Source organism: Saccopteryx leptura, chromosome 5 (assembly GCF_036850995.1).
Source record: "Saccopteryx leptura isolate mSacLep1 chromosome 5, mSacLep1_pri_phased_curated, whole genome shotgun sequence".
NCBI lineage: Eukaryota > Metazoa > Chordata > Mammalia > Chiroptera > Emballonuridae > Saccopteryx > Saccopteryx leptura.
In genome coordinates, this window is record NC_089507.1 from 90,854,121 (window position 1) to 90,866,430 (window position 12,310).

At 41.8% G+C, this 12,310-nt stretch overlaps 1 protein-coding gene across 2 annotated transcripts in view; it reads right to left on the reverse strand.

Moving 5' to 3' along the window:
* PAPSS1 (3'-phosphoadenosine 5'-phosphosulfate synthase 1) overlaps positions 1 to 12,310 on the reverse strand; it is a 128,741-nt gene that overhangs the window by 38,706 nt on the left and 77,725 nt on the right. For both annotated transcript variants that reach the window (XM_066385519.1, XM_066385518.1), the window contains one exon: positions 6,864 to 7,132. In XM_066385519.1, coding sequence (XP_066241616.1) covers positions 6,864 to 7,132 — 269 coding nt within the window. The remainder of the gene's footprint in view (positions 1 to 6,863; positions 7,133 to 12,310) is intronic.

Below are 12,310 nucleotides of genomic sequence, written 5' to 3' on the forward strand. Positions count from 1 at the left end.
CTATTTCTGTTTTACAAATAAGAAAAATAAGACTTTAGTATTTCAATAACATAACCAAGGCTGCAAGATGAACAACTGAGAGATCCAGTATTATTCCTGGGTCTCTCCAACCCCAAAGGCCATGCACACCTGTTCTGTTCTGCGCTGGAGAGAAAATATAAGTCAGTGTATTTAGGGAAGAAACAATATAGATTACTAACTACAGGAAAACTGGAAAAAACAGCCTAACAGAAAATATTAAAACTTGATGCTGCTTTAAGAAGAAAAAAAAACAGATTCTGAACTGAAAATCTATAGAAAAATTAGAAGAAAAAGGACATTCTTCCCCCATAAAAAAAAAAATCCTAAAACACTTGTAAAATCTAATGTCTGAATTAGTCATTTCCATTCTCAAGATATATACAAGCTAAAAGTATATAAAATATCAGACTACACAAATCCCAATAATTACTTTCAAAATAAATCAGCAAATCTAAAATGTCTTAGTGGTACTGACCCAAAATTGCTTATCCAAAAATCTGAAATCCAATATTTTCCAGTTTTATTGAGATATAATTAACATAAAACATTCTGTAAGCTTAAGGTATGAAATATGATTTGATATATTTTTGTGAAATGAGTACCATAATAAGATTATATAACATCCATCTGAAATTCAAAAACCTCCAAAACTAGTTTTTAAACTAATTTAATAGTAAAACCTGATCAAAACTGAGATGAAGTTATTTATAGGTTTTACTGATCCCACTTAGTGTGAGAAATCACTCACTCTGCTACAGTAATTACTGTGTTCTTTATGTCCCACACCCACCAGTAGAATTAAGTAATACATGACCCCAAAGATTTTAGATAACAGATTGTGAATCTGTGTTGCACTACTCCAGAAAAATGAATACAATAAATGAGTACAAGACAAAAATTATCAAAGGCGGCTTGGCTGGTTGGCTCAGTGGTAGAGCGTCGGCCTGGCATGCAGGAGTCCCGGGTTTGATTCCCAGCCAGGGCACACAGGAGAAGCGCCCATCTGCTTCTCCACCCTCCCCCCTCTCCTTCCTCTCTGTCTCTCTCTTCCCCTCCCTAGCCAAGGCTCCATTGGAGCAAAGTTGGCCCGGGCACTGAGGATGGCTCTATGGCAGGGGTCTCAAACTCAACTCAGCATGTGGGCCGCAGAGCAAGATCACAGCCGTTCGGCGGGCCGCACTAGGTCTACAAAAGGCAACTGTTACGCAACATTTTTCAGTGTCACAAAACTACCAGAAACTGTAGTTCGCATCACAACTGCTGTTAACTAAGCTAATATCTAGCTAGGATGCTAGAGAAATGAAAAATACAAGTAGGCCCCTAGGCTTACTTAATTTTATCCAAAATATTTTGAACTCCGTGGATTAGTCTGCAGGCCACACAAAATTGTTCGGCGGGCCTCATGCGGCCCGCGGGCCGCGAGTTTGAGACCCCTGCTCTATGGCCTCTGCCTCAGGCGCTAGAATGGCTCTGGTTGCAACAGAGTGATGCCCAGATGGGCAGAGCATCGCCCCCTGGTGGGAGTGCCGGGTGGATCCCGGTTGGACGCATGCGGGAGTCTGTCTGACTGCCTCCCCGTTTCCAAATTCAGAAAAATACAAAAAAAAAAAAAAAAAATTATCAAAGATCCCAGAAGGGGTCAAAGGTTACAATTACAAATTGGGAGTCCATGGCTCCCATAATTAGGCTCGGATCTCAAGAAATACAGTCCCTTTAGGTTATCAGAACTCTAATGAGGCTCGGATCTCAAGAAATACAGTCCCTTTAGGTTATCAGAACTCTAGCAAGTGTTTATAGGAACAGATTTATATCCTAACAGACATTCTATTTACTGTCCAGACAGATAATGCTATAATGCATTGACTAATTAAATGAGTATACTGGCATCCCCCACCCCCAAGCCATGGTATCTGCAGCTTTGCTTTCTGTGGTTTCAGTTACTTACAGTCAACAATGGTATATTACATGGAAAATTCCAGAAATAAACAGTTCAGCACTCTATTCCATTCTGACCAGCATAAGATCTCATGCTTTCCCACTCCGTCCCACCCGGGATAGAAATCCCTTCGTCCAGAATCTCCATGTTGCACAGGCCCCCATCTCAGTTACCAGATCCACTGTCTTGGTATCACAGTGCTTGTGTTCAAATAACTAAGTAAAATAAGTATTTTAGTTAATGATGGCCCCAAAAGCCTAAGAATAGTGATGCTGGCAAGTCCGATAAGCCAAAGGGAAGGTGCTTCCTTTAAGTGAGAAGGTGTGTATGTATAGGAAAAAACATAGTATATATATATAGGGCTCCGTACTATTCATGGTTTCAGGCATCCACTGGAGGCCTTGGAACATGTCCCCTAACGATAAAGGGGACTACTGTATGTTCCTACCATCCCTGTGTAAGAACATCTGCTCACTTACACAGAACCAGTCTCTATTAAGGGATCACTTATCAATGCAAACACAACTTTCAAGGCAAAGAAAGATTCCTACCTCCAACAATGTGCATTCTCTAAAACTGAACTGCCAATTCTCATTTGAATATCTTAAAATAAGGTATAGCTGTTAGCTATACATATATATACACATTCCAAAATATATTTACCTTCTAAGACATACAGGTCTTAGAAAGCATTATCTGTCCTTTAGAAAAACGAATTTAGTATTCTGTAAGAAGGGACAAACACAACTTCTACAGTCAATTAATAACTCACAAAAATATAAGTGTACACATGTAACACCTTTTTAGTATTAGAAAGCAACTCTCCCTCCACATGCTGCTCCCTACCCACCCAATTCCTAAAATGGAATCTAGGAATCAAGCCACTAAATCTTTACACACTGGAAAATCAGGGACATCCTGCTGATAACTGAATAGGCTTGACAGCTGCTCACTGTTCTGAAAAGCATGTGTGCTAGGGAAACAAATCTGGTACTCATGCCTTCTAAATGACCTACAGAAAATGATTAAAGGAAAATGTTTTTATTTTATTATTATTAGTTGGCAAATAAGCATTACTGGCAGATATTTTACTGATGTCACTGGAAAAGCTACAAAAATTAATTACAAAAAAAAAGTATTCACTTAAGGCTGTGAATAAGCCAAACAAGTCAAACAAGCGAGGCACTTGAGAAAGAGAAATGGACAGTTTTCATAAGCTGCTCAATTTCAGAGTTTAAATCCCTCCAGGTCATAAATATTAAAACACTTAATGGTTTAAAATATGAAGATGTTTACTGAAGTTTCTAAAGTTTGTTCTTTAAAAGTTCAGAAGTTAAATAATGCCTTTTGCTCATGCACCAGATCTGATGCTTCTCGACAAGAACCGCACCTCTAAGCTCATAATTAACACTCCAGACAGAGGTCAATAGATAGACTGTTATAACTTTAAGGTGACTTTGTATCTCTCAAAAACCTGGGCGTGGTATGTAGGCACCCATATTCTTTGCCCTTACAACACATGCCAAGGCACAGACCCCTTAGAGGCTTCCAGAGAGCAAGGAGGACTGGTAGAAATAACACAAGGCCTGAGTTCCCACCCCACCTCTGTGTCGTGCTGTTGTAGGATCTGATAGACTCTCTCCTTGACCTACCTCTTGGAAGCCCTCTAGGCCTCAACCTTCAGTATGTACTCTTGCAGGGCCCAGACATACTGCCCAGCTGTAGCTTGCTAAGTCAGTTTACTGAGAATTCCCCATCCTCCATCTCTGATCCAATTCTTCATCCCCTACCATCCCCCAAGTGATATCTGATCAGACTGGCCTGCTTTCAGTAAGATACTGCTAGGTCTATTTAACCAGAATCATCTCTCGACTGTTATTTCTGATGCTTCCTCTTAGTAGTTTTCCGTCCATAACCCCTAGCCCCCTCCTTAGGTATAATTCCCCCACTAGTCTGTCCATACCAAATTCAGAATTGAGCTCAATTCTATGCTGAGATCTCTTTTCCTCTATTGCAATAGTTTCAGGATAAAATCTACTTTTAACATTCTAACTAGTGACTTGCTCTAATTTTCTCTAGCAGACCAGTTACTTGGCCTCTCTGAGCTTCACTAATCTTATCTGTAAATTGGAATAAAACCTATTATATAGTAAAATAAAAAAATATTGTGTGAAAGTTAAATACATGGCTCCGAGACCAGACTATCTATGACTACTATGTGACCTTGAACAACTATTTTAACCTCTCTATCTCAGCTTTCTCGCCTTTGAGCATAATAGTACCTTTCCTCAGTGTTGTTGTAAGGATTCAGTTAGCTAATACATGTAAAGCACTTGCAAACACCTGGAAAATACAGTAAGAGCAAGAAAAATGGGCCCTGAATCACCATTTACTGAGCACTTAACATAGCCCAGAGATGTCTAAGCAAACATCACAACCCACCTGGTGGCAAACCAGGCCTACATCCGTGCCTGGCCTCCTTGACAACAGTCCTCTAGTGTTTTATCTAGACTATGCTCTCGTGAACAACAACAGGAGCCGAATCTGGAGCCTCCTGCAACCAGCCTACCGACTAGTGAGCTTTGCCTTGCAAGGAGACAGGCTCTAAGGGAAGTCAACATGCAAGCACCCACGAGGTTCCTTTACATGTTCCACGTCTGAGTCTTCTTCTAGAAACATAACCTGCTCTAAAATCAGAAGACAAAACAGCAAGCTGGAACCTTTGTAGTGTTATTTCAAGAAAGGATTATCTTTTTTATTATAGCAGGCTATATTTATTGTTTATCTATTCCCCTCATTCCCACCTTTTAAAAAGCAGTTTTTAGTTTATTTAGTTAATAAAATGTACTATCTTTTCCCCTTTTAGAGAATAAGAAACACAAAGAGGACAAATAAATTGTTCACTTTCCTACCTGGCTCTTAATAAGGTTATTGATCACATACCCATTTCTGATACTAAACTCACTGGGTCATTTCCCCTTTGAAAATCATTCATCTTGTAATTCTGGAGACCTCCAGACCAAAAGGTTCCCTGATTGTGATGAAGATGATGATGATGATGATGATGACGATGACGACTACAGAGAGCACACCAAAAGAAAAGCTGGGAAACTACTGTAACAAAATTGTTACTTTATTTCCAAAACAATTTAGTTCCTCTTTGCGATGTAAAAACTCAAGGTCATGGCAATCTTTAGAAAACTCAAAGGTCTATCACTACCCAATTCTTATAAACATTTTTAACCAGTGAAGAGGGAAGAATATGAGGAATTTTACCTGCATTAGTTAGACTGGATCCAAGAGAATTGTAAAATATATTTTAATCACTCAGCTTGCTGTGGTCGTATTTTTTGTTTGCCTGTTTTTCGTGGAAAGAGGTAAGAGAAGGCCCTGGCCGGTTGGCTCAGTGGTAGAGCGTTGGCCTGGCGTGCAGAAGTCCCGGGTTCGATTCCCGGCCAGGGCACACAGGAGAAGTGCCCATCTGCTTCTCCACCCCTCCACCCCACCCCCTCTCCTTCCTCTCTGTCTCTCTCTTCCCCTCCCGCAGCCGAGGCTCCATTGGAGCAAAGATGGCCCGGGCGCTGGGGATGGCTCCTTGGCCTCTGCCCCAGGCTCTAGAGTGGCTCTGGTTGCAACAGAGCGACGCCCCGGAGGGGCAGAGCATTGCCCCCTGGTGGGCAGAGCGTTGCCCCCTGGTGGGCGTGCCGGGTGGATCCCGGTCGGGCGCATGCGAGAGTCTGTCTGACTGTCTATCCCCGTTTCCAGCTTCAGAAAAATACATAAAAATAAAAAAGATAAAAAGAGGTAAGAGAATATACAACCCCATAACTCCCCTCTAATAAAATTTTTTAGGCTTGATCTCAAAGAAGAGCCAAACATGCTTGGATTTCCTTCCAGATAAATCTAAGTAAACTTATCTCCCTTCAAGGTGGAAATGAAAAAGAATGGAATAACAATGTGCCTTCCAGCCCTGGCCAGATAGCTGGAGCATTGTCCCAGAGCAGAGAGGTTGCCAGTTTGATTCCCCAGTTAGGGCTCACTCAGGAGCGGGTAGATGTTCCGATCTCTCTCTCTCTCTTTGCCTCTCACTCTCAAAAATAAATATAAAAATAAATAAAAATAATAAAATAAAATAAAAAGATTGTATTTTTAAAAAATGTGCCATCCATTCTTTATCTTCAATATTCAACAAGAAGCTGGTAAGGAATTCCCCATACTGTTTTTTTAGGTCATTCATTGATTTACTAATTCATTCAACAAATATGTTTTGAAAGCCTACTCTGCTTTGAAGCAAAAACCTAATTAAGTCCTCTTTATATAGTTATAAAAGACCTCAAAACGCCCCTTCGGACCTCTACACAGAACTCCAGAACCCTCTCCCACCCAGTATCAAGAAGCAGTTTTACTTCCTGACGCAGAAGAACAGATGAAGAATGTCCCTTGAAAGTCTTTAAGATACCACGCCTTTCCTCCTACTGAAATACCTTTGGCCCTTCTGAAATTCAGAAGAAGTAAAAATTAGACCAAATCTGCTTCCTGGGAAGGGTGGCTTAGGAACTCTGTTAAAGGTAGGTCGGTGCTGTCAGAGCTGTGTCTGTAACACGGCCAGCAGTCACAAGAGGCGCCTGTGTCACACCTTTCCAAGCTCGCCACGCCCTCCGTCTACAAGAACTTGCTCCACAACTGGGACCAACAACTGCAATAAAATCAAGAGAAGCATGCCCCTGCCTGCCTTCCCCCTCCCAAGAAGGCTGCCCATTGGAGACCACCCCTAGAGAACAACCCTGAAAGCACAGGAGAGAACTGTGGACACACCTATGTTTGCAACAGACCTAGAGATAAGGTCTATTTGCCAACACCAGCTGAGTTAGTAAGTGCTGCCGCGAAAATCTGAAAAGCAGTCTACCTCAGTTGGTCCTGCATACATCATAGGAGATGGGAAGATGGCCACCACTGTGGTTTCAGGATTCAGCACGCCTTCTTCCAGCACTGCAGCATGCTGCTTCATCCGCCACATCAAAGGAACATCATCATCCTTGGTCCAGCCCCCAAGAGGGTGAAGGAGGAGGACAGGGCGCCGGTAGCCCCTCTCCAGAAGTTGTTTGTGAGTATCCTGCATTAACAGAGCGTGTCCATTGTGCACTGGGTTGCGCAACTGAAATGCAAAGACAGCATCTGAAAAGAGAATTTCCGGAGTTAAGAGCAGCATGTTTAACAGATTACCTTGCAAAGGATAAACAATTCTTGAAGCCTGAGCTTAGGATTAAGTAAATATGCATTCTCAGAATCAGAAGCTGGTGAAAACCATATACTTTTTTTTTTTTTAAAGCAAGAGACAGGAAGGGATGCCGGGAGGGGCGGTGGAAGGGAGAGAATGAAAAGCGCCAACTCGCCTGACCTGTGGTGGCTCAGTGGATAAAGCATCGACCTGGAAATGCTGAGGTCGCCGGTTAGAAACCCTGAGCTTGCCTGGTCAAGGCACATATGGGAGTTGATGCTTCCTGCTCCTCCCCCCTTCTCTCTCTCTCTCTCTCTCTCTCTCTCCTCTCTCTCCCTCGCTGTCTCTCTCTCTCTCTCTCCCTTTCTCTCTCCTCTCTAAAAATGAATAAAAAAAAGAAAAAAAAAAGAAAAGCGCCAACTCGTAGTTGCTTTACTTTAGTTTGTCTTCTTTATTTTTTATTTTTAACTGATTGCTTCTCTGATGTGTCTTGACTGGGGAGGGGGATGTTCAAGCCAAGCTAGCGACCTTGGGCTCAAGCTAGCAACCTTGGGATGATGTTAATGATCCCGCCCTCAAACCTGCACTCAAGCTGATGAGCCTGCTCTCTAGCCAGCAACCTCAGGGTTTTGAACTGGGGACCTCAGTCCTGGGTTGACGCTCTATCCACTGCATCACCACCAGTCAAGCAACATGCACTGTTTTGACCATGCCAACATGATCTGTACTTCTACTACATTTTTACTTTACAAATCTGACATGCTTGAGGATGTGTAATATAACAGTGATGGATTTATAACAAATACTTTCTCCATTAATAGGAAACTTGGGAATAACTATCAGACTTCTGGGTCCCAACATCCTGGTTCTGCTGCTTCATGAATATAAATTCTTGGTCTATGTCTTAACTTCCCATCAGGTCAATCCTCCATAGGATCTAAGACACTTCTTTATTAAAAGAAGACAGTAAGGTAGAGAAATTCATAATTCAAAAAATGTACTGGCTATCCAGTACATTTATACTCCTTTATACTGATTACTTTGCCTGGAACCCTATCTGGCTTTGTGATGCCAGGTTGAGATTCTGGTTAGAGTTCAGTAACACCAATATCCCTTGCAAGGGCCACTGCTATTACCCAAGTGATGGAAATTACTAGATTTATTAGACTGGTTAACCATGCATTTCCAGTTTACAACCCTGGCTTCACTCCTACATGGGCTGGCTACTAGGAGTCCTTTCTTAGAAGGCATGGTTCTTGAAGTCACAAGAAAATGTCACAGAACAGAGCAACAACCTAATTAGCGGAGCTCAGAATTATACTGCCTTCACAACACCTGGTACAGCATCGCGCCATGTTAACCCAAGCGTGACTCAGAGAGACGAGCATCTTCCCCTCCTTTAATAATTTTAAGTCAAACCGTACAATGACTTCTCCAATCTGTTCTCAAGTCTAACCCTTTTCTATCCTGTGACAAAAGGCCGAGGAGGAAAACTGTGGCACCCCACTTGACCAGGGAGTTTTGGTTGCAATCTCTGATATTCCAAGATCTACAGCATTATACTTCAAAGTTCCTCAAGTTACCTTTTATACATGAACAAAGGTGGTTTTCACCCAAGAAATAACTGATGTGACATAGGTACAAGGAACAAGAAAATCTTGATACAAATATATGAGCATTTAAAATTACTCTGCTTTAAGAATATGGGAGGAGGGGTAGAGACCTGTGTTTCTCTCCTGAATTCACTTCAAATTTTGTTTTCTGTATCATATAAAAAGACCATCAAGGAGAACTGCAGAACTCCGCCCCCCCAAGACCAAGAAGCAATTTTCCTTTGTGACTCTACTATACTCTTGTTCTTCAAAAAATAACAGAAGAATGCCATTCTCCTGACATTAACATGAATATTAATGTCCCTCCATTAGAGGATCACCGTCTGAACTAAGCTGCCGTACTCACGCTGCCCACTCCTTACAGACCGCGTTCCTGAGTCTGATGAGCGTAACAGTATGGTGAGAAAGGAGACTGTCCTTCTTTTTAGGAAATATTAAGGGATAATGAGGTCTCATGTCTTCAACTTTCAAACAGAATGAAAAAGCAAATAAAATACAATATCAGTAATTATAGAATCTGGGTTAAGAATAAATAGTAATTTTGGTACTATTCTTGCAATTTTTCTTAAAATTTAAAGTTATTTCAAAATAAAAGGTATAATAAAAGTAAAAAATTATGATATGAGACATATGAAACAATTATAGATCTTATTTAGATCCCGATTCAAACAAACTGTAAAAAGATGTGATTATAAAATTAGAAATTTGAACACTGACTGGTTATTGGATAATATTAAGAAACTATTATTATGTAGGTGCAACAGTGGTATCACGGCTGTGCGTTTTTAGGTCTTTACCTGTAAGAAGTATGTACTGAAATATTTAGATGAAATGATATGGGGTTTGAGATCTGCTTCAAAATAACATGCAGGCGGGGTAGCAGTACAGATGAAACCTGCAGCCAAGAGCTGATAAAAAATGACGCTGGCTTTGAAGTGCAGAGGAATTCAATATACCGTTCTCTCTACTTATAAATACTAACTATTAGATATCTGCAGTTTTCCATAATAAGTTTTAAAAGAGAAGATATTTGTAGGGTACCAGAACAAGCATTGCTTTGGAAAAGAATATTTATGGGTTCAAATCATAGGACAACCAGTTGCCATCTTCACTTTCTACATCTTTGTAATGAGGATCATACTAAGGCTATTGTTATGAAGATAAAATAATATAAAGTACACAGCATGGTTGAGATGTGCAGTGCAGTCACTCAATAAATCCAAGTTCCTTAAAACCATTCTTTAAAACACACATACACACACACACACACACACCCCTAAAAATTCCTGGCAGGAAACTGAATCCACTGTCCCACTGGTGGTTCAAGGTCCATTTCAGTACAAACCATACTCCCAGGGAGTGTGTCCAAGGTAAGGGTGTGTTAGCTCTGTGCTGGATACAAAGCCTGTGTCTTCTTTAATCAGGTACAAGAGTCTATCTCTGAATACAACCGTTGGTTAATACATCTCAGGTGTGTGATGAGTACATTCACAGACTTCAATCAGGTCAAATCTGATTTTGTAAAATCGCCATTTAGCAGAATTATGTATGACAGGATGTGCAAAAGGAAACAAATAAATTCTGTCTCAAGCGTACATATTTCACAGATTCTAATAATTTATCTACCTAGGCTTTCTTTCCAAAAAGAATTAATCTAGCTCCACGCTGGACATTTAACAGATAAAGTTAAGATGGATGACTTATTAAAAGTTCACATTAGAAACATTTATAAAGGACTTTACTGCCAAAATTTCCTCCAGGTAGAATTCTTCCTTACTATCAGTTCTACCCAGCAACGCAATGACCATTTGATCTGTCTGCCCAGTTTTTTCTTGCCAACAGAACCAGATCTTTCTCAAATTTCTAGTCTTTTCAATTCCTTATAACTATTTATCAATGAATTACACAAATGGCTTTGACTGTCTGTATTTCCAGGCTGTTGTTTCATCCTTACCATCTAGTTCCTCCACTAGAGAATTTCCGTGAATGAACTGTAATAGGAGTACCTGACCCATTGGGAGCCACATTCCCAGGTACTGTCCCAACAAACCTAACCCAATAAGCATCACTACTCAAGTTTCTCCCATCCATCTTCCATCAAGAATAAAGAATGATGGGCCACTAGGAACCTGGGGCCACTGATATTTACAACTTTCACTAATGTCTCACATTCTCATCCCCATTTTCTAAAGAGCAGTGATTTCCCCCATTGTCACGCTGTAGTCAGTGTAAAGCATTTGCCTCTTCACTTATAATTCCTTACAGCTTAGTTTAAGCTCGCTTTACCTACGATCATGGTTTCAACTGTGTTTGAAAAAAGGAGAAAATCTACAGGACACTGAAATGTAATATTAATACTGATGATTTCCATTTCTTTTCAGCCCTCCATAACCCTGTTTCTGGGAAAGAACCAGGTATTCCATAATCCTGACTTACAGAAAGTATACTGCAAAACTGCTGAGACCATGAATGAAAGCAAACCTTTTCCTTAAGTAGCCAGAGTGAAGACTTGAGGCTTTGCATGCTATGGGGTTCATGCAGCAACTATCCAACCTGCTATAGTAGTGCATAATCAGCTACAGACAATGCATAAACAAGTAAAAATAGTTTTCCATAAAACTCTATCTACAAAAACTAATTACGGGCCAGATTTGGCCTTCAGGATATAGTTTGCTGACCTCTGAAAGACAAATGAAATGTGGCTGATTGATAAGAGGTAAAATCAGCATTCCAACCATGCCAGGCCAGCAGGTGTGAGCAAAAGGGAGGACGCAGAAAAGCAGAGATGCGTCTGAGGAACACAGGGCCACCCATTCTGTCAGGCAGATATAAAACCTGGAACGAGATGTTCATGTAGAAGAACAAACACCAGGTTAGGCAGGACACCGCGCACCCAACGGGTGGTGAGCTCATCAGTAGTGTCTTACAGAAAACTCGTCTAACAGGAATGTGCAGGGCTGACGTGGGGGAGAGAAGAGAGCAAGTGTGTAGAATGGAGACAGCAAAACGAGAGGACTATTACTGAGGAGCCGGTCCCCACATTTCCATATAAAATAAAACTCCCCCCAACTCTTCCATTCTCTCCTTCCACTTAACCCATTCCTTCCCCAGGATACAGAGTCCCACCCGACAGACCACAACCTACACACTGGTGAGTGGGGCCACACTGTGACAACCGGGCAGGCAGGCACCGCCCTCTTCCTCAGCACTCCCCCACCCTGCTCCCAGCAGCCTGGGGTGACCATAAATCTGCAGCTGCTGACCAAAACCCTCCCCTACGCTCCAGACTGTCTCCCCAACGGCCTCTTAGTGCTCCGTGGACCCCTCAGGTTGGACCCTCCCAGCCCCCCGAGAGCATCGCTGGCCTGCCCCTCCCCCTCTGGGAGCACAGCACCAAGACTCATCCCCGAGTCTTAGTTCCTTCCCTTGCCCCCACCCCCGCCCGCCACAGGCGACAACTCCCGACTCCCTGCTCCCTAGCTCTCACCAGCAGCTCTCTCTTCCCTCCACCCCGCCCTTCAC